Consider the following 23,596-nt stretch of genomic DNA (forward strand, 5'->3'; position numbering starts at 1 on the left):
CAGGGAGCAAGCCTCTTCAGTCTCTCAGACAGCGACAATCAGGAGTGCTGCTCGCTTCTGCATTATGCTTTTAGCGTGCGCACGAACACACACACACACACACACACACACACGTGCTTGCACAGTAATAAAGCACAGGCATAAAGTGACTTTTGTTAACCATCACAGCAATACAGCATCCCAGTTGTACATACAGTACATACAGTATGTATGTATGTATGTATGTGCACACTTATGAACAATGACAAAAGGAAAAATCATGTTGATGTTCATAGAATTTTATGCATATAAGTTGTCGTATTACACGTCACAAGTAGTATTACTGATGTAGATCTATACTATTCTACATCATGCGCCATCAGCATGATTATATAGTTTTTTCCCCATTAATTAGCATTATCATCATCATTCATTCATGTAACTGACACTTCTCCAATGTAATGCACACACACACACACACACACACACACACACACACACACACACACACACACACACCACCTGAAACCGCTTGTCCCATACAGGGTCGCAGGAGCCTAACCCGGCAGGACAGGGCGAAAGGCTGGAGGGGGAGGAGACACACCCAGGACGGGATGCCAGTCCACCACAGGGCACCCCAAGCGGGACTAGAACCTCAGACCCCCATGGACAGCAGGACTCGGTCCAACCCACTGCACCCCCCTCCAACGCAACGTATACTGTTAAGTTTATACAGTAATTTACTCAGGTGAGTAATATTTGCTGTAGGAGAGGGATTCAAACCCTTGTCCTATTAACAGACAGTGTGAACCTTTGTCAAGAGGCCATGTCAGGATTATGAATTATTTTTTGCTGTTATGCTTCTGCTCCCCTGTCCACCTCCTAACCACTGACCCATGGCAACCAGCAGGGGGCGGCGGTGGACTTGGGGCTCCTCTGACCTGCAACCACCTCCAACCCCCAGCAACCCCGACATGCACCCCTCAGTCAGGACCACCTGCCCCCGAACCACAAGTGGGCGAGACGCTTGTGAGAACCCTGCCGCTGCATTTCCTGGAAACTCAGAGGAATACCGTGGTATCTGCCCACACTTCCATTTACATCACATTTACATTCATTTAGCCGAAAACGACTAACGGCGTTCAGCTATTTACGCAGCTGGGTAATTTTTACTGTTTCAGTTGAGGGAAACTACCTGTATCAAGGGTACTTTAGCAGGAGGTGTAGTGGATTCAAACTTGGGTCCTTCCTTTGGCTCTAACCGCTACACCACCTACTGGCCTTTGCTGAAACCACAACACATTGACTCATACTGGTCAGCATCATGAGCTCTCCACAAACACAAGAGAACATCAGGAGGACTAGTCATACCCCGAGACACTGAGCATGGAAAGCGTCATCACTAACCACTATGCCCCCTACTGCCCTGAATGGGTGTTGGTCATGGTATGGAGAAGCTGAGCCTGAAAGTCAGACTAACGGGTAAAAATAAGCAATGAAACACCAACGGGATGTTTACACCTGTGTACACAACACAGGAAACACACACACACACACACACACACACTCTACTCCTGACAACATATTTATCATTTATTTTTACACACTGCAGCGGTTTACAGCTTCACCCCTTCATCAGGCCGCGCAATGGCAGTGCCCTCTTGGGATTTAAACCAACAAATGCACGATTCCGTACGGGGGCCTCGATCACAAGACGACCTGTTGCCCCCCGCCTCCCACCCCCCCAACCGTACAGCCAAGTCCATTACAGACAGTCTTCCTCCGCATGCTGGATAATGGGAGCCATATTTCCAGAGTTAACGCCTATGCATATTTAAAAAGAGAGAGCTGAAAAGAAAACACATCATAACCACACGCACTTAAACCATCACTTATCATCAGTTGGCGAGGCCTGAGTAGGCGTACCGGTGCGCCACAGCATCTGCACACACTAGGAGGGGGGGACAGTTCGCTCCGCATTTACCCCCCGCAGATCCCTTCCGGTGGGAGCTGAACGGCTCCAGCCGAAAGCCACGAGACCCAACTGGTTATTATCATTTTTATTATTAATACAGGTGGGCCTTAGAACATATGTGACTTACGAACACCTCAACTTACAACAGCCACCCCATTAACCTTACCGTATTATTTTCGAGCTCCGACATTGGGTCGTGTCGCCTAAGGATGACCCTGCATCCATTGTACGAGAGCATGGACTTACAGCAGGCGAAAAAGTTCTGGTGGTGCCGAAGAGGAAAAGTAGGGAAACTAATAGCGCAGCATGAAAATACTGTAATATATTTATACATGTTATCATTCTATATTTGTATTATGTTAGCATGACTAATGTATGAGACGTGAGAAATTATAACAAAGCCCTATTATACAATGTAGCAATCCCGTATGTTAGCTGTTTATATATCTTTATGGATTATACAGCAGATTTTTGACATATGTCAGGTGAACAAGAGAACCCTGTTGTAACCAGAAGACCAGCAGTATTCTTCTTCTTCTTATTATTATTATTATTATTATTATATCCAAGGTGACTTAGTGTTAGATACAGTAAACTCCAAGACATCAATGTACAGCAGAGCAGTGTAATACACACACACGCACACACACACAGACACACACATAAAAATAGCAATTCAGACTTCCCAATTCACCTCAACTCCATCTCTTTATGGCAGCAGGAAACCAGAGCACCCAGGAAAGGTCCACTCGAATACTGGGAGAACATGCACACTAACCCTCAGTGGTGTTACTGGGCAGCAAGGCCACTAACCAGCACTCCATCTCGTGACCTCCTCCACACCCCCGTCCTGCCTCGCCTCGCCGACACACACACACACCGTCTTCCCAGTATTACGCAAAGTGTTTGAAACGATGCGCTGAGCACAGGCAAACTGTACGAGCTGTATGCAGGAAGGACCTCCATCGGGAACTGCCACCGCGTTATTGGGACAAAGACACGTCTCACACACACAGGCAGAGACAAAAGCACCGGGCTAACGGGGGTTCCGATGGACCCTGAACTACAGCACCCACCTCTGCACAGTGCAACAGCATCTCTTCTTGGCTCGGCACCCAACGACAGGCCACGCCCCCATCCAGCCTCCGGCCCCTCTCCCTGCCGCTGGCGAACGGGGGTGCCCGGTCGCGTCCAGGCGGCCCCTCCTTGCTTTCAGGCTGCTGACCGCCAATCGGGTCTGACGCAGGGTTGGGGGGTGTGCTTTGTGGCCCACTGGGGCAGAACAAAGAAGGCGAATTAGCGCAGCTTCCCCGTGCCGCCACTCCCCGCACTGCACCCGAGAGGCCCGATTTTCCACACAGCTGGAAGCTATTAGCGTTTTGCTCCAGCGACCCACGGGAAAGTGAGGCCGAGGGAAGGCGGCGTCGGAGGGGGTGCGCGAGGGTTATTGCGCGGAGAAGCGGACCTGGGTCGGCCTGTGTGTCCACACCCCCCCGTTCGAACCCGAAAAGCTGTAAGTGCCAATTAAGGCCATGGAGAACAGCGAGAGAAGGAATTGATCACAACTCTAGGAGAAGAACCCCACACCGGCAAGGCGAGCTCCCGGAGTAGCTCCGCCCACAAGACCACGAGTGACGGGTTCCAACCCCGCAAAGTGGACAGGGATGGGACAACAGCAGCCTTTGACAGAGAGTCAAACTGCCCAAGCAACAACCTCAAAGCACCACTTCCTACAAAACGCAAAGCGAGGCTCCAAAACACCCACAAAATCGTCCTTTAAAGGGGTTTAAACATGACCCCCCCCCCCCTTCCCCAGATCTGCTGGGAATCTATTACATCCCAACATTTTATTTGGGTCACGGGACAGAAAAAGAAACCCTCCACGCACATTGTGAAGAATGGCGGCGATATTAGGAACGTTTGCCATCGGAGGTGTCCGCGCACAGCCCCAGGACTCCTCTTCACAGGACAGGATAAACGGCGCCGCTTAAGAGACATCGTTTACACGTGGCGACAAAGGCAGAGGCGGAATAATCCCATTTTCCCCACGCTGTAGAGGAACGCTCTTTACTGTACTTCCCCGGCTTAGCGAGAGCATCCATGCGACGCTCTACGAGGGCCCTAATTGGCTTAACAGGTGCTGCGCGGCAGATAAAACACGGCATCCCAGCGGCGCGGGGACGACTCGCGGCACAACGCCGCGGCGATCGCTCCGCCGAACCCGAGGCCGAACACAGCTGACCATCGGGGCTGCCCTCGGGGTTTCGGATCCCCGGGGTAAGAATCGGGCCGGAACCCTTTAGACTTCCTGCCTCTAAATTAACGCACATACAAACATATACTATATGAAATATGTACGTATCTTACATGTAAGATATAAGACTATAACCTTGCACTAGAAGGAGTGTTGATGACCGGATAAACCTTTACGCAGCTACTCCTGTAATGTAACGTAAATGTTTTTATATGTATTTTTTAAAAAATTACTAGGAAGGTGATTGGAAATGTGTGGGGGGTGTTGATGGGGCAGCGGGGGGTTTGGCCTGTGCCTGCTCTCTGGTAGGTCTGGGGTTCAAGTCCCGCTTGGGGTGCCTTGTGATGGACTGGCGTCCCATCCTGGGTGTGTCCCCTCCCCCTCCAGCCTTACGCCCTGAGTTGCCGGGTTAGGCTCCGGTTCCCCGCGACCCCGTATGGGACAAGCGGTTCAGAAGATGTGTGTGTGTGAGAGATTTGAAATTTTTGATATTCAGATAAAGTTTCATGCAGCTACTTGCGTGATAAACGTCGGTTCATATAGTGGAAAGTAACTAACTGTACTTAAGACACTTTGTATCTTCTATGAGACGTACGTCACTTTGGAGAAAAGCGTCTACTAAGTGAATAAATGTAAATGTATGTAGATACAGACCACGAAAGATGAAAAGTCACTTTGAATTTATGTTTTTGGAGTTATTTCTTCATGAATTATAACACATACGTGAAATTGCACAGGACACAAAGTTATGGAGTAACGGCTGAAAAGGAAATATTTTAAAGACTGGTTGGTTAAGGGAACTAGTAGCGATACGCTGTTTAGTGCAGGGAGCGACGGTTTGTTCCATAGGAAACGTCTCCTACAAAGATTCACATTTCAAAGACATGGGCAGCAATACCTTATACAGCGTTTCCGTCATACTGTATAAGGCAGCACATCTTCAATGTTCTAATAAAACTTTATCATTATGCAAGGCTTTCATTGATGTTTCCCCAAAATTACCATTTATTTTTGATTTTTGTCGCAAATTTTGGAGCTCCGAAATTTCAGGGCCTCTAGGCGGTTCTCTAGGTTCACCTAATTATGAAACCGGCCTTGTTGGCCAACACACATTTTTTTTAAAAAACTGTTGGCTGCTGGGCAAAGCTGCACTTTGTGATCTGGACTCATTTGTGGGGGACCTATGTATCACCGCTGGTGTCCTCATGGCAATAAACTAATGAGACAAAACAAATGGCAGTGGCTCATGGGCAGGGAAGCGCGGGGGGGGGGGGGGGTGGTCCACCCAGCTACACACGCACACTCAGACAGACACACTGCTGCTCACAGCCTGTGATCGTGTCCATCAGAGGAGCACGATGCAGCCGGTCGCTGTTAAAGACGCGTGAGACAAGTGGCTCGTTTGGGATTCTGTGCTCAAAGGGGTGTGCGGCAGAGTGGAGCAGAGGCAGTGCTGGTGCCTCACGACACCTGAAACGTGGCCTTAATCCCCACTCAGGCTACGTGGAATCTGCTTGTTCCCCACATGTTTGCGTGGATTTTCTGCAGGTGCTCTGGTTTCCTCCCACACTTCAGAGACATGCATTTCAGGTAAACTGGTCGCTCTGAATTGCCTATAGAGTGTGCGTGTGTAAGGGGGCGCGGTGGCGCAGTGGGTTGCACCGGGTCCTGCTCTCCGGTGGGTCTGGGGTTCAAGCCCCACTTGGGGTGCCTTGCGATGGACTGGCGTCCCGTCCTGGGTGTGTCCCCTCCCCCTCCGGCCTTACGCCCTGAGTTGTCAGGTTAGGCTCCGGTTCCCCGCAACCCCGTATGGGACAAACGGTTCAGAAAGTGTGTGTGTGTGTGTGTGCGTGCGTGCGTGCGTGTATCAGTGTGCAGCAGTTGCTCTCCAGCGCTTAGCTCAAGGACCAAAGTCAGAGCAGCACAGACCTTTACAAGAAAGGGGTGTGTTCCACTCCCCCCCATTACAGTTACTCACTTAGCAGAGTTGTCTTCAAAATGTCTAACCATGATTTACTCATTTTTGCAGCTGGGCAATTTTTACTGCATCATTACAGGGTAAAAACCTTGATCGAGGACTAGAGCACCAGGTCCTTCAAGCACAAGGCAGTGGCTCTGACCACTGTGCTACTTGCTAGTAGACGCTTTTCTCCAAAGCAATGTACATCTCAGAGTAAACACAAGCATTATGCCAAGAGACACAGAGATGACCGTATCTATAACTTCTTGGATGACTGACCACCATCTACAGCTCAGTCTCTCCAAGGCCGAAATCCTTCACCTCCCGGCTGCTCCGTCCACCTGTCAAACTAGACAGAGATCATCTCGCTTGCTTCATGGCTGTGTAAGTAACAATCGACTCCTGTCTATCCTCCCCTCAACACACTGCTGTCACAACTCAGCCCTGCAGATAATCCTGCACAACATCCCAGGATCTCACAACAAACTACACAACTCCTGGTTCAGGCCATGGTGGGCCATATCACATCGGGGCTACTGCAGCTCTCTCCCACCTTGTCTTCTGGCCTCCACCATCAGCTGATCCCGAATACCATAGTACGAACCTACCAAGGAGTTCCCATGCATACCCCCTCCTCGTCTCTCTCTCCTTCGGCTTCCTGTAGCTGCTCAAGATCATGTGTCCGACACGTCAAAGCCACGAATCGTTTATGAAGAGCAAACCTCCTGCTGACGTTGACCACCAAAGCGAAGGAAGAGACCTCCTACCACCTGGCAACCGGAGAAGAGCAGCCATGAAGCCGGGGCCGGAGCAGTGCGCGTCCGCTTCACCGCTTGGGCGTGAGAATACACGAAGAGCCACAGAAAAACATTTCATCCCGGTGCGAAACACGGAGTCGGACAGCGGCGATGGCACCCCGGCACCGGTACACCGTGGGTTCGTACGGCACAGCGCCGCCCAGCCCCGTCTCTGCGCAACAGCCCTGGGGGAAAGCACAGCTGGTCCGAGCCGGTCACAGCTGGCCGGTGGCGCGACTGACGTTTGATCGCCCCGTCCGTCACCCCCGACCCCCCGTGTGTTTCTGCGTCCTCCTCAGAGGAGGGAAAAAAAAGAAACACAAACCCACAACAAAAACAAGAGAAATCTGTCAGCGAGGCTGGAGCTGGCGGGGCTAGAGCGCAACCACGACAGGAACCCCGGGTTCCTGGTCCAGCCCTGCTCAACACAATGCCTGGAGAATAGAAGGAACCGGAGCCCGGCAGAGATAGGCGGCTGTCAGGAACCGGCCGTGACGCCGCAGGACGGACAGTGCCCTGCCCCCGAGCAGGATGCGAGAGCCGCGGCCTGCGGCAGCCAGATATCCCGCGTTCACACACCCTCCTCCGGGATGTTTTGCTCCTCAGGTAATTAGCGTCGGAAGCCCGCCGGGGGGGCCCGGCGGCACTGGGGTATGACTTTGCGGTCGCGGTTCTGCTGCTCGTCCTATCTGACTTCCGCAAGCGCTGCCCAGGGCATCGCCGGGCCACGGCTGCCTCCGCTTGGCCTTGTTACCGTAGACAAATAAATAAACGAAATTTTTAGAAATCCCAGGAGCTGGGACCAGGGTTCATATGTCTATTTTTTTTATTTTAACAATGACATATTACTTGAAAACATTTTATGAATAAAACTCGACGCTGCTGCTCTGCCCCTATTTACTCAACGCTGTGGCCGAAAGCGAGAGGCGACCCTCTTGCGAACGCGCACTGCGGCACTGGATGGACAGCAGTGTGGTCAGGGCCGGAGGACGGTGCCCTGCGCCGTCTGACCATCTGACAGTGATTTACGTGCCCCCTTCCGCCCTTTGTTTGTATGGCAACGGCCCGGCGACAGCACTCATCACTTCGCGCCAAACGGTGCCGGTTCTCGCTGCCCTGCCTGACGGCGCGGTTTCAGGGGACGGCGTTAAACAGGCGGACCCCCACCCCACCTGCTCCAGCTGAACCCGGGCAGTCTTCTGGCCTCAACGCTATACTTCTGGAGCATGGAGATAGATGCGGGGGGGGGGGTAATCGACTGGTTGGGTCCACTGCTGTTTCCATGGCAACAGGTACTGCAGCTATGCTGTCTACGGCCCTCCAAGCTGTGAGCACTCAGGCGGAGCGCACATTATGTGTGTGCAATATGCTAAATAAAGTTACTGTCACCACTGGGGGAAAAGAGGAGAGCAGGAAAAGGGGAGGGGGGGGCTGAGGGGGTTAGAGGAAGAGACGGAGAAAAGGATGGAGAACGAGCAACATTTCCATTAATAATATATAGCGGCATGCGCTGAGGGATAAGTTATGTCCAATGCTGCCCGAATCAGAATCGCCCCATGTCTCAGTCGTAAAATGAAATACTCTCCTGGAGCAGATGTGGACCATTAGCTCCGAGCCCACGGGTACAAAAAAAGCTCTCAGCCACTAAATCAAACCCCGGCGGCAAGGGACAGCCAGGGGACGAAGAGGAGCCGGACGGAGGACCGCGGTCGCTCCCACGGCAGGAGCCACGGGCCGCGGTTCACTTCCGGTCACCCGCAAGGCGAGCTGAAACCACCCGGGAGCCTTCTCCCGCCGCTATAAGGATGTTTCCTGAAACCCACCGCTGGTGATTTACGACTTGCTCTCTGCAGCCTGGAAAATACCATGGTAAATCAGGTACAAATCAGCAGGAGACCACAAGCTGTCCTTTTTACATACACACTTTTTACTTACCTGATTCTTTTCTCCAGGGTGACTTACAACAGCAAGATACTTCCAGTCGTCTACCCGATTTATCCAGCAAGGTAATTTTTACTGTATCAGTTCAGGATGAGCACCTTGATCAAAGGAACTACAGCAGGAGGTGGGATTCAAACCTGTGTCTTTTTATTTTAAGGTAGCAGCTCCAAGCACGAGGCCACCTGGACACCATCCCTCCTGGACAAGCGCAAAGACAACCCGAATGAGAACGTGTGACTCTCATCCAGGATGTTTGGGCTCGGAATCGATCGATTTACCCCACTGACCCGAGCGGAGAGCAGAGCACTCTCCCTTTCACTCACACACACACACACACACACACACACACACACACACACACACACACACACGCAGACACACAGAGTTTCGTGTGAGGCTGGGTTGTACACACACCACATCGCTGTCCCCATCGAATTTCCACTGGAAACAACAAGAGCCAACGAAGAGCGAAACGCGGAGCGGCGCCCTAAATGGATGCAGACACAAGGAAAAGTAATTTGGCCCCGCAGAACGGAGCGGCTTATATTGTCACCAAGAATTACTGTCAAGTTCCAACAGAAAAAAAAAAAAAAAAATGCCTTACGACTCCATCCGTCACAGTTCGCTGCACTAAACACATAGCGAACATAAGGAGCCTTATGAAAATACACACATGTAAGTTTATAGGGTTGCTGGTATTTAAGAATAAATCATGCTTCTCTTATGGGGACATCTCCCCGTACCTTCGCTGCACTGGACAAATTATTCGGTTAGAAAAAATTTCCAGTCTAACACCGCACGCACTCACCTCACTTATCTGGCTCCTACTTTGAACGTTGCTGTGTATTACTTTTCCCGCCACCGACATGAGCCTCAACGCAAAACACCCCATTTGAATCGATCCCGTCCGTTTCCTCCGCAAGCTGCGAAAGTTTCCCGTTTAACGCTCGGCTTTCCGGAATAAGGAGGAAAATACCCTTTCCCTCTGAAGAGAAGAGTAAAGCCGAAAGGGTGCGGGGAAAAAAAAAAAAAAAAAAACTGATATGTACAAACACCCTCAGAAGCACGACGACTTAACGCTGAAGGTCAACGCTTGGCCAGAAATGTTAGAAGTTATACACAGTGTAATTCAATATATTCACACTGAAGAGCAGAGTCCTGAACTGCGAAGGCTGCAGACCTGCCCTTTACCACTTTGGAAATATGAGAAACTTTGCGTCGTTTGCCGCGCGCTCAGTTTCGCACTTATGGCGACAGATCGGGGAGCGACGCGGGCGCAACGTTCCTGCTACTGTTTTGGCGTCGCGCTGCTCCGTCTCTGGCCGCTCTCGTTTCCGGAATGTTCCGGCGGCCCGTTCGCGTTTGGCCCTACCCCTTGCGGGAACGGAGGCCCCTATCCGCCGCCGACAGGGACGTTAAACTGGCCAAACAGATTAACCTGATGCCATTGCCATCTTGCGTACAGGTGGTTTCTTTTTTTTCTTTCTTTCCCTTAGCTTTGTTTTCCTTAAGTGCACACGACCATGCAATCAGCATTAAATGACTTCTCGAAAGAGGCAATTTCACAGTGGCACACACTACGTCCAGAGGGCTGAAAAATATATCACTGCATTAAAGCCAGTGAGAGCCGCAGCCCTGCACTGAAACGAAAAATAACACCTCCTATTCATCAAACGCAGAGATATACACACACACACATACAGTATGTATATATACACACACACAATGAACTATATATACACACACACACACATCATATATATGACGTTTATATAGTTCAGTACATACTACGGTTCAGTATGCGCACTAATTTATATACAGATGCTCCTCAACTTGCTATTTTTTCGACTTTACGATGGTGAGCTGGCAATAGACATTCAGTAGAAACCATACTTTGAATTTTGAATTTTCACAGGCAAGTGATATGCGGTGCAATACTCTCTCGTGATGCTGGGCAGCAGCAACAATCTGCATCTCCCAGTCTGTCACGCAGAGGTGTGTATTAAACGCATTTTCGACTTACGATGAATTTCGCGGAACATAACCCCATCGTAAGTCGGAGACCATCTGTATATACATTTACATTTACTCATTTAGCAGATGCTTTTCTCCAAAGCGATGTCCATGTCATAGAAAATACAATGTGTTCATAACATTAGCAGAAAGAGGGACTTAGACGTAGACGCGTGATTCTTAAGCACACTTAGTTTGTTTCTTTCCGCCATATGAACCAATGTTCGTTACACAAAAAAAAAAAAATATATATAAACATTTAAATTTGCATTTATTCATTTAGCAGACGCTTTTGTCCAAAGTGACGTACATCTCAGCAAAAGTACAATTTATGCATTACATTAAGAGAAGATGTTACATTACAGGAGTAGCTGCGTGAAGATTGATCCATTGTTTTATATATGTATATATGTGTGTGTGTGTGTGTGTGTGTGTGTGTGTGCGCATACTGAACTGCAGCACACCCTGATAGAAATATCTCCTGCTCAGATGTAAAGTTGGCTGCTGCACCATTTATTCATTTTCCTGATTTACTTGGCAATGCTAAGTTACTTACACTGATTTACCCATTTACTATTACTATTTACCCATTTATACAGCACGTGGCTTTTGCTGTATCAATTTATTTTAAGCACTTTTTTTAAGCATACTAGAGCTGGAGGTGAATTATGAACCCTGGCTCTTTGAGTGCAAAGGCAGAAGCTGTAACTGCTATCCCACCTGCCACTAGTTGCTCTTCTCCTTTGGGATTTTTTCCAGGGCGCACCGTGACTACACCTGTGCCCAAGGCACTTGCACCCGCCGCCTGTCCTACTCCTCTCCACAGCAGCCTCAGCGTGCAACAGGGCCGTAGTGACCTTTACCATGAATCAACATGTATAAATTCCCCAAACTGGTCAGTTAATAGCAAAATGGTTACAACTACTGCCTTTGGACCTAAAGGTTGCAGGTTTGAATCTCACCTACCTCTGTAGTACCGCTGAACAAGATACTAACCCTAAATTGCCTCCATAAAAATTACCCAGCTGTATAAATGGTTAAATTGCTGTAAATATCTTAACACTATACGCCGCCTTGATGAAACGTGTCGGATAAACGATAAATATAAATGAGATATGGAGAGCGATCTATGAGATATGGAGAGACAGCTCTATATAACGGCGCAAGGGCCTGAGCCATTAGGGCCAACTGATTGATGCGGCCCCGTTTCAGGCCAGTTCCATGATCGATTCGCCGCTGACCCCCATAAATGATCCAGTGTGATGTTAAATGCCGCTCCGTTTCATCTCCCCCTCAACGCGTACCCGCGCGGCGCTGCTCCTCGGCGCAGGGTCCGTGTGACGGCAGGCGGGCCCTGCAGCGGCGAGAGCCTCCTAATGCGGCGTGTGAAACTTAGAGCGCAATTGAGTAATTGAAAACAAGTGCGGGGATTTGCATGACTATAAGCTCTCTTTCATATGTTAATCAGGAACAAAACAGTTGTTTGGAATAAAACCCATTCTCTACGCTAGAAATCCTATGAAGAGGCGAATATGGTGTGAATCGGCAATAAAGCGGCAGCTCCTTTTGTAGGAGTAATCCGCAGCTCGTCGGCGCCCCCTCCGTGTGTGTCCGATCGGTGTGTGTCCGCAGCGTAAGCCCCAACGCAGCACCTCTCGCACTATGCGTAGAGCCGTCCCCAAGCCCACGGGGGGACCTGACGTCCCAAACGTTACCTTTCCCCACCTGGGTGTGATGAGGCCCTTCAAGTAACGCCCACCACTGTCTCAAGTTCAAATTCGAGTTCATCTGCAGAAACATCCCGAAGCGAAGCACGACTCGCTCCTCGTCCACGAACGGCCGTGACCCGAGTTCTCGGAAAAAGACGGCGAACTTCCCGCTGAAACGGGCTTTCCGGAAGCTTTTGCGCAGCACCGACGATTAGAAAACGAGATAATGGCAAACCTTTAACTCACCCCTGTATTGCGTTGCACTCCAGTTCTGCGTATTCAGTCTGATCCAGGAACGAATTGGCCGTTGCTCAGCAGTGCCAGAACTCAGCACCGCACTGTATAAATGGGTAAACCACTGTACCTTAAGTACCTTAGAAAACGGATCTAAATTCTATGGCTCCTTGGAGAAAATTGCCACATGGACGAATTTATTTTTTCAGGTGATTCTTTCCTCCAAAGCAACTTACAGTGATTCACCCATTTATACAACACGTTATTTTTACTTATCAGTTCAGAGTGAGTATCTTGATCACGGGTACTACGGGAGGCTGTATTCAAACGCAAGTCTTGGGTCCAAAGGTGGAGGTTCTGACCATTAATCCTCAGCTGTCCTAGTTCTAAAACTACATATTGCTGCAGTGATTGCAACGGAACACTTCTGTTTGATTTTATTTATCCAGGATGGGACTCTGGAGAGGGAGAGATGGGCAGCAGTTATTGGATGGTATCAAGATGGGCCAGCAACAGGTGAGGAGAGGAAAACAAAAAAAAAAAGAAAAAAAAAAAAGAAAACGCAGCTCCAAGGGAGTGGAAGAAAATAAACTTGTCGATGGCCCGAGTTCCAGTGGCTGCCCACCCCTCCTTGTGGGCAGGAGCTCATTCACTCCAGTACACCAGCAGGAGAGGTAAAAGTGGGGCCCGTACATTTATGATGCGATGTATATCCATGTAATGTTACAAAGTAAAAGCCGGAATCACACGATTCTCAGATGGATTCGGCCCGACTGCAAATTGCCAGAGTTTCCCCATATGGTGTCGAGAGTAAAAGTAAGGGGGAGGGAGGGGAGAAAAAAAAACAGTTTAACTTAAATTCACAAACATAAAATTGCAGCTGCACCATTACATGTGATCCCTGTGCAGCTGTGAAGTATTATGTGCACAATTTAATACTGCCAAAGAGGAAATGGCAGATTAAGATCATATCTTTGTAACTGTGCCAAATAGCGCACGCATTCCCAAATGCAGCAGTAGAGAGGGGACTGGCTTGCCACCGACGCATCCCTAACCCTCCACCCCCCCCCCCCCCACCCACCACACCAGAGTGCCCGGTGGGATGACGGACTGGCGCTCCCCTAGGACTCAGAGGAACATGTGCTGCTTCGGGTGGCCTGGTCTGCGGGCTCTGCATTTCGCCGAAGAGCCTCCAAAAACAGCGACGAGCGAGAAGGGGAGAGGGAGCCTGCAATTTGTCCAGCCACTGGGAGAACATTAAAAACAGACCCCCCGTTTTTTTTTTTCTTACAGTCATGGAAAAAGTGAAAAACACGCTTTTCTCGAAATGTTATTACATTTTATAAATGGTATGGGGGTAATGGCAAGCACATGTGAATATCTGGACTCCAAGTGGTAGCCAAGGCTGGGCTAACGGCAGAAACAGACGACGGGGCCCTTGTCATATAAAGGATACTTGTTGCTGAACTTCGGCAGAGGAAAAAAAAAAACAGATGTTGATAAAAAGACATAAAGGCAGATGGAAAAGAGATTACTGGCAGGCACAAAACATCTTAAAAAAACATTTTTAACCTTATATGGCAACGCAGATTTATACTCCCTACCATTTATTGTTTTGTAAGAGGAACTGCGTTTTTTCTTTTTTTTTTTTTTGCACACCGTAGTTACTGTCTCCACTGAATTGATCAGAACCTCCTGGGAACATCAGCCGAAATCCATGCTTCAGCGGAACGGGAAAGCGCAGAAACTGCACATGAATGCTGGGGCGATCGGATTCTGCAAAGTACCCGCTTCATGTGGAAGTGGGAGGAGGCCCCACGTGGGGCGTGAGTTTGCTCGCCCACTCGACACATGTGGCTGTCAGTGAAAGTCAGTTGCGTGTCCAGAGCTGGACGCTGGCACAGGTCACTGGGAATTCTGTGCCTCAGATGGGAGGCTGATGCTCAGGCCTGGAACACCCCCGCCCCCTTCTTTGCCCAAGGCTCATCCTCCAAGTTCACAGCTAGCAGCTGGGATGCGCCAGCTGTGGTCCTGGTTTCACGTCTGGCTAAATGCTGAGCCAGAGAGAAGACCGCGGGCCACGCACAGCTGTCTGACACTCCGAAAGTCACACGGATGTGCTGGTGCTACCGCACAGCGGGAGACCGGGGGTCCGCGTTCGGTCCTCAAACACTGCAGATCCATACCAGCGGCCTCAGAGGGACGGGACAGCAGGTGGCGGGATGCTTAGAGCCACCACCTCTGGAGTCTGAGGTCCATGGTTTAGACCCACCTCCTGTTGTCTGAATCCCACCTCCACCCTTGATAAAAGTACTTAACCTGAACTGATACAGTATAAATTACCTTCCTGTATAAATGGATAAATCACTAAGTAGCTTAAGGTGGTAAGTCACTTGGGAGAAAAGCATCAGCTGCATGAATAAAGTTAAAGGAAATCACTGTCACATGTGATGAGCTTTGCTCTCGTATCCAGGGATGCAGGGAGCAGGAGCTCAGCCAATGGCAAGGGGAGATGGTAGCCTCTCAGTTGTGCACTGTATGTACCTCTTAGGTTCGCATCCTTTACATTGGAGGAAAAGCTCTACGGAAAGCACCTTGCCAAAGGTAATGTCAGCGGTCAAGGGCCCTTGCTGAAGGCTAGAGCAAGGAAAAGCCCCCCGTGGTCCTCAGACGCTATCTGCTGACTTAGAGCTTCTCCTTACTTTGGACTCATAGACAAAGTTCATCCTCTCATGTCTGAACTAATAATGTTAGGGGGTCCAGTCATATTACTTAAGTAACCCTAATCTATACGATACATTAGATTTTTAAAAATTGTTTTTAAGTGACAGTGCAGCAAGTGATTTCTCTAAACAATCTGGGCTTCATTTTGCCCTATTGGAAGACGGCAAGAGTTTCACACTTTATTTTTGTAACATTACACAGCTGTATAAATGGGTAAATAATTGTAAGTAACGTAACACTAAGTTGCTTTAGAGAAAAGTGTCAGCTAAATGAATAAATGTAAATATACATAATATGCAAGTGTCTGTCTATCAAAAGCATAATATAGAAAGTGCAGAAATTATGTCAAAATAAAATATTTCTCCAAACATAGGATATACGGTGATCTTGGCACCTTTTCAGGCTGTTTCCGTCTACCTCATGGCCGAGCTGTAATGACACGTAACATCAGCCCACTGGAAAAGGCTTCCCGTGCTTCAGCGCTGCAGACCATCAAGTGTTATTGTCCAGCACGGCTAAATCCAGCAGTTGCGACTGAGCACATGCAGCAGCAGTTTAACAAAATGGCTCTTTTATCTGAAGCCCTTGCAGAAAGACACTCCCCCACCAATCTGGCTCCTTCTTCTCCCAACACCACTCTGCGGCACTCTTCTACGTTTTAGAAATAGCCCCCCCGGCAATAATTGACACTGGCCATTTATCTCTGGGGCGCCTGCTGATTGTTCTGAAACACAACAATTTTCCTCCAGTACACTCAGGGACCCCACTATCCCAGCGGTGTGTCTCTGACACTAATGGCCGACAGCAGGATGACCCTGTTCTTCCAAGCTGCAATTTCGACCAATCGGGCACAGGAGCCTGCTATAAAAGACCAATCTGGAATGGGGCCTGCTGTAAAGGAGCAGCCAATGGAGCACAGGGGTCTGCTTTGAAGGACCAACCAATGGGGCAAAGGAGCCTGCTTTAAAGGAGCAACCAATGGGGCAAAGGAGCCTGCTTTAAAGGAGCAACCAATGGGGCAAAGGGGCTCTGTTTTAAAGGACCAATCTGGAATGGGGACCTGTTTTAAAGGACAAACCAATGGGGCAAAGGGGCCTGCTTTAAAGGAGCAACCAATGGGGCGCGAGGGTCTGCTTTAAAGGACCAATCTGGAATGGGGACCTGTTTTAAAGGACCAACCAATGGGGCAGAGGGGCCTGCTTTAAGGGACCAATCTGGAACAGGGGCCTGCTTTCAAGGACCAATCTGGAACAGGGGCCTGCTTTCAAGGACCAATCTGGATTGGGGACCTGCTTTAAAGGACCAACCAATGGGGCACAGGGGCCTGCTTTAAGGGACCAATCTGGAACAGGGGCCTGCTTTCAAGGACCAATCTGGAATGGGGACCTGCTTTAAAGGACCAACCAATGGGGCACAGGGGCTTGCTTTAAAGCACCAACCAATGGGGTGCAGGGGTCTGCTTTAAAGGACCAATCTGGATTGGGGACCTGCTTTAAAGGACCAACCAATAGGGCACAGGAGCCTGCTTTAAAGGACCCACCAGTGGGGCATGGGGGCCTGCTTCGAACTACTAATTGGGCAGTAAAGACCCAGGCAATAATATCTCTCCTTGGTACTACCCATTTTTGAAACAGCAGGTAGTCCACTGTTTAGCGCAGCCACTTTTGGATTCAAAGAACTCAGGTTCGAATCCCACGTCCAGCCATATTACTCTTGATCAAGGCCCTTAACCAAACATTTCTCCAGCATGAACTACGCAGTGTTTAAAGGGGTAAATCACTGTAAGCAGCAAAACACTGCGAGTCACTTTAGAGAAAAGCATCAGCTAAGTGAATAAATGTAAATGACAACAGGTTACTGTTGCCTTTTGATTGTGATTGCAAAGAATGGTGAGATTTTACTTCATCCTGGGTTCCTTCTGATGCCAACATGCACATAACTAACAATTAAGCCCTTCAGGAGGAGCCGCTTGTCTCTTCTGAGATCTGGCTAATGACTGCCACCTCTGCATGACCGGCTCCCCAAACAATAACTGACACATCGATACATGCAGTCAAAACAGAAGGGGCCCATTGCCTTGAACCTATTGATCGCGACTTTTGGCAGGGTCTCCCTGGTGAGCCGAAGGCATATTTTAATTGCACTCCTCTTTATTGCGCTGCTGTGGCTTCATTTTAGTTGGTGGTATTTTAAGTAATTAACATAGATATAAAATACGGAAAAATCAGGATCGTTTGTGAAGCACAGAACAATTGTTCAGTTTTCCTTGACAAACACACTTTTTTTGAATTCTGAGTAGATTTCAAACCGAATGACGCAAGATAAATTAAAACCATAACCCTAGCTTAACATCATATTTCTCTTATGGTACAAAATCATTAATGAGATAAAACTTTTTTCATTGTTTTTTTAAATTTAAACTAAAGACAAACTGGCCGACACAAGAAAGATTTCAGCATTCAACCCATGCAGTTGATGCATGTCTGTCACAAAGACAAAAAAAGCTCCAACGTAAAGAAATAATACCCTGGGGAGCACAGACCTGCTGAATACGTTAAATTTAAGAGGGAAAAAAAAAAAATTGAAATCAATCACAGCAATACACCTCATCAATCACATTTATCTAGATATGTCAGTGGCCAATACTTGCCATCATCCATTGTATCATCTACTCAGTCAAAGCTTCTTCAAATCCATAGACTGAACTCAATTACAGATAACTATGCGGCAAAATTGATGGTCAAAAAGAAACGGTCGACATAAGGAGAGATGCTGCAGCAGTGAGGCCAGGACCGAAGGCCATGAGAGGGAAGACAATGCTTTTCCTTCTGCCGCAGGCCAGCCCTCGACCGCCACCAGTCCACCCCCCCACCCAGCCAAAAGCACCTTCAACCACCCTGAATCCTTTACCCTTTTACAGCTTATCTTTAAATGTAAATTCTGTGACAGGAAAATAGAGGAGGCGCAAGATAACAGGTTACATCTTCACTCCTGCACCGTTATCGAGTTCTGCATCACTGAAAAGCACCTATTCAATAAGATTACCTTCTGGCAGAGAGCAGGGCGACACACAACGGCTTTGTATTCATTAAACACACATCCCCGGCTTATCTGAAATAAAAAAAAAGGCTTGTCAGGATGGCACATTGTGTGTGTGTCTGAGGGGAAGGCAGTGTGCGTTAGGGCGATTACAATATCAGCCCGGTCCAGATGGAGGCAGGAAAATAAACACTGAGTGAGAGGGTGTGTGACTGAGTGTGTGTCTGCGTGTGTGGGAGAGACAGAGAGTTTGCATGTGTCTGCACGTGAGTGAAATAAAGCAACAGAGAGGAGTTAATTGGCAAGTCAATTTGGAATTAAAAGGAGATGCTTCTGTGGGCAGGGTGTTGGGGGTGGGGGGGGGGGGTCAGGTCAAACCCCTGGAAAATGGGGTTCTTTTCCACTGACCACGGCGACTCTACAGCTTTCTCAGGGAGAGAGCAGCAAGGAAAGGTGCAGACTGTAGAGAGCACTGCGAGGAAAGTGATGCTTAAGAGCGTTAAAGAAATCACTCTAAACTACGGCGACGAAGAAATGGCACCAGTATAATGTAGACCAGAATACCACGGTGCTGTATATCTCCGGACGCAGCACACAAGACTGAGCATCCTTTGAAACGCATGAACGCAATACTGAAGAACCATTGCCTGTTAGAAGCAAAAAAAAAAAAAAACGTGTCATATCTGGACGTTCTCCAGATACTTTTCTCCAAAAGGAAAACTACAGCTTTACGCTCTTCATGAATACTTTATGAATAGAAGCCACTTTGTTCCATCAAAAACGCGTTATGGCGAAACATGTCCTTTATCCTGCCCATTATTAGTCTTATGATTCGCTGTGTAAAAGTGAACAAGCTTAATAAATCTTGTTTCTGGAGTTTAAATATTTTCTTTTGAATTATACAAGACCTTGTAAATTCCGGCACTGCAACAGAATAAAGATCCCCCTCATCGTCTCCATCGCATTATACTTTCATGAGCGATGTAATTCAATAACCGCTGAGCCGAATCCCTCTCACGGATAAATTTGTAACTATCAATGCCCGCCTATTGATTTTAAGCCTATACTCTGGGAGATACAGCACCTCCATCAATAATTCATCTTCTGCTCTCTGTGGGGACCGATGCCGAGATGAGTCAAAGGGACTCTGCCTCTCCTAGCGCACAGCTCCGCAACCGTGAACGACCGTTCGCTGACATCCAGGGTCGGGGTAAAGGGAGCCTTCGGCCGGTAACAACTGGGGCTCACTGAAAGGCCCATTCGGAAAATCATTAAGCTCTCTGTGGGCACAGCTGTCTCTCGTAGCCACCAGATGAGGAGTCCTCACCTTCCGTGGCTTTTAAGCCTTGTACTGCACTTGCCCAACAAGTTACCCATTTGACAGTGCCTCATATGAACATGCACACAATCAATATCAGGAAAAATTATGGAGAGACCACATACAAAAGGTGGTCAGGGAGAAGAGGAAAAAGTCAGAAATAAGCTTAAGGTGGCAGGAGGTAGCATGGTGGACTCCTAGGATCCAGGTTCAAATCCCACTTTCTGCTGTAGTACCCTTGATTAAGGGACTTAAACTAAGGTGATACAGTAAAAATTACCCAGCTATATACAGTAAATGGGTAAATCACTGTACGCAGCTAAACACTAAGTCCCTTTGTAGAAAGGCGTCAGATAAATACATAAGTGTAATGTAAATGCGCGGTAAGCTAGGAGAAACTTTAAATGCCATGCAAAACAGCTATAATTTTTCCGAGTCAGTGAAAAGATGTTTGATATTTAAATGTCACGTCCTTCAGACCAATGAAAAGGGTCTTCCACCTGTTCTAAAGCCAGATGACGCATAAGGTCCAATTCACGTGATGCCCCCCACGTACCCCGAGCACGGTGGGTCCGTGGTGCGAGTGTGCAGCAGACTGCCTGCTGTGTAGACAGCCTACACCCCCCCCCACCCCCCCATTTAAACAACCACACCGATAACCTGCGCAGCACTTATTGCATACAATTACCTCCCACGACCCCTGCTAATGTTTGCTTTAATGAAATCGCCACCGCTACCACTCTGTGTAGATGCTGTTGGATGTTCCTGCTTATGGCAAAACAGAGCACCGGTGGCGGCGGAGGGTGCGCACTGATGCCCAGTTAATGGTATGTAGATTAGAGGGGGAGTCCTAAAAGCACAGCTGCTGCCAGTGTTTATGGTTCCCTGTCCATCGCTGGCTTCCGTGGGGACAGACCAACGGACCTGCGCCTCACGTCGCTCCGCACACACGCTCATGATTTTTCTGCTTCCGTTTATTTCGTCGCTGCGAGATAAGGCCAGCTGTCTCAGTCGCACGAAGGCAAGTAAAGTCACAGAAAGGATGAATATATGGGTGCATTCCCTTTTTTGCAAACACACAATAGTCCACATCTCCCTTTGGGGGGGGAATCAAAAGGCTTGACATTTTTTTTCTCCTGGATTTTTACATGTTCGGGTTTTTTCTAAAGTTACAAAAATATGTGAAGCCTTGTTGACACTCGGTGTGATGAGTCAAAGGTTTCTCACGGCTTTCAGGCAGGGGTTTAGTCACTCGACCCAATCTGTGAGAAATGGTACCAAGGACAGGACCCACCCTGCCCGAGCCTGGTCCTCTCAAGGCTAAAAAGGCAGGAGAATCACCAGAGAGAGGTCTCACAGCAAAAAATAACATCACCCCCTTCATTTCAATCTGAGTTCCAACCCCCATGCCCCAAAAACATTTCAACTTCAATTTCAGCCTCACTTCTTTTTTTTTTTTTTTTTTTTCCTAAAGTCATGTGAAGATTTGTCCACGACAAAGTCACAGCAGGGAAAAGAAATAAACATCAAGATGGATTGAGGAGATGCGTTTGACAATTGTGACTGGGTTAGGTTTTTCAAATGCAAAGTCCCCAGATGCTAACCTTTCAGGAGAGCCCAACCCCTGGGAGGAAGCAGGCGCTAAGAGGCTCCGCGAAGCGGCCCCAACACCGGGCGCCTGTCAGCCGATGTTTCCCTCTAATGGGAGGGGGAAAATCTGATCCGACAGATCAGAACCGGGTGAGAAAGAACAAACAGGCCGGCAGACGATGAGCTTTGGTCCGCACCCCTGGTACGGGCCTTTCTGACGGGCTCCCCGAGACCCTGCTTTCGCCATGAATTAATACATTTCTTGAATCCGGGCAGACAGCTGACATGTATATTGTAATTCAATAGTGCACTCAGCTTTTTATGGGAATTGATTTTAATTCAAAGAAGCTAATTGTGCACAGAACAGAAGAGATTTTTTTTTATTCCCTCCATAACTCTTCATTTGGGGGAAAAAACTGAATACCCCCCAGGGCTCACTTTTTGTCCCTTTCTTTCACATACATCATCTTAATTACAGCAGTCCAAATTAACACACAGCCAGTCTCAGTTCATCAGCCACCTTTAGTGAAGAGAACTTTTTTTTTGCCTTGAATTGCAATGGAGGGAATTTCACTTTAAACGTGGTTTCATGTAAATTTTATGCATCACAAAGCTACACCTTAAGCCTGCTAATCAGTGAAAAAAGCCTTTTATAATGTAAATTTGCTACAGAAATTATCCCGAATTAGGACGAAAAAGTGCATTTTACAGCCAAACAACGTATAACGGGGACCATGATCTGCACATAACGTTTTAACAGCACGGCGGAGCTTCTTAATATAATTGCAGTAACAATAAGTGCAAACGCGCGCGAGCGCGCGCCTTTCATTAATAACATTCGCGTAAAAGAGAGAGAGAGAGAGAAAAATAAGAAAACAAAACAAAACATGATCCAAAAGAAACGAAAGCCAAGATGCCAAACATGATGATGGGGCAGATCTCCTCGCGAGCTGCCCACCTCCCGCAGCGCGACTCCGCGCGCCCCGCATTCCGCCGCATTTCCATCCAAATTCATCGGTCGAATTTAAAACCCAGAGCAGCGCGAGCGAAGGCTGCGCTTTCTCACTCCACGCCACGGGTCAGTGTGTGAAGGGAGGGTCACTTTTGTACTGAATTGCAGACCAGTGATCAAGTTCCTCGCCGCAGCAAAACAGGCTTTCTAATAATAATAATAATAATAATAATAATAATAATAATAATAACGTTGCTGTGTTGTCATTCTTAGCGGAAACAATCGCCGTGCGTGCCAACAATGTGCTCCACATTTCCAACAACATGATGATGTACTATAGTCTATGCTGCCATGGATCGACGCTGTCCGTTCCGTCCGCTACAATACACTCCAGTGTAACGGGTCACTCCGTGAGCGCGTGCACGGCGAAGGCACGCACAAAAGTGGCGTCTGTAACAGCGCGTCCTGCCCCCCCCATGCACTGAGGAGCAAAACGGGAACAAATAAAATGAAGAACGGCACTTACACTGGAAGGGGGTAGAAATTCCCACCATGCGCTTTGTGCTTCTGAAGGCAAAATTAATGTCCAGTCCGAGGCTCGGATCGGATCGTCGGATCGGAGCGGAGCGGAGCGGAGCGCAGCGGCGATACACGTCCACAGAGCGGCGGAGTCCGGCAGCAGGCTGGAGGCAGACGGAGACGCGGGCGGACGGACGGACGGAGCCGGTCCTCGGCACACGGCGGACTCTGGAGGCGCTCGCCTGCTTCGATCGCTCGGGATTTATTTATATTCTCAGTGAGCGCGGCTCTCCGGCGAGCGGCAATAAAGCGGCTTCCAGCGGGAAAAGAAGCAGGAGGCGCGGAAGGAAGGGAGGGAGGGATGGACGGACGGTTCGCTCGCTCGCTCGCTCGCTCGCTCGTTCGTTCGTTCGCTCGTTCGCTCGCCCGCCTTCGCTGCGCTGCGCTGCGTTGCGCTGTGTGTCTCCGCTCGGCTGCGCTCTGCTACCCCAGGTACGGAGTGGGCGGGGCCGAGCGGTGGGAGGCGACTGGCGCGGCGGGCATCTGTGAGCGAGCGCAGCGAACAGGTTGGACGGGTCAAGTACGTGCGAAC

General features: G+C 48.8%; 1 protein-coding gene across 3 annotated transcripts in view; it reads right to left on the reverse strand.

Moving 5' to 3' along the window:
- The window catches only part of runx1t1 (RUNX1 partner transcriptional co-repressor 1), a 60,043-nt gene extending 36,658 nt beyond the window's left edge, over positions 1 to 23,385 (reverse strand). For all 3 annotated transcript variants that reach the window (XM_029248370.1, XM_029248369.1, XM_018727234.2), the window contains exon 1: positions 23,012 to 23,385. In XM_029248370.1, coding sequence (XP_029104203.1) covers positions 23,012 to 23,039 — 28 coding nt within the window. In that variant the 5' untranslated portion in view covers positions 23,040 to 23,385. The remainder of the gene's footprint in view (positions 1 to 23,011) is intronic.
- Positions 23,386 to 23,596: the final 211 nt, after the last annotated feature.

This window comes from Scleropages formosus, chromosome 23 (assembly GCF_900964775.1).
Source record: "Scleropages formosus chromosome 23, fSclFor1.1, whole genome shotgun sequence".
NCBI classification, from domain to species: domain Eukaryota; kingdom Metazoa; phylum Chordata; class Actinopteri; order Osteoglossiformes; family Osteoglossidae; genus Scleropages; species Scleropages formosus.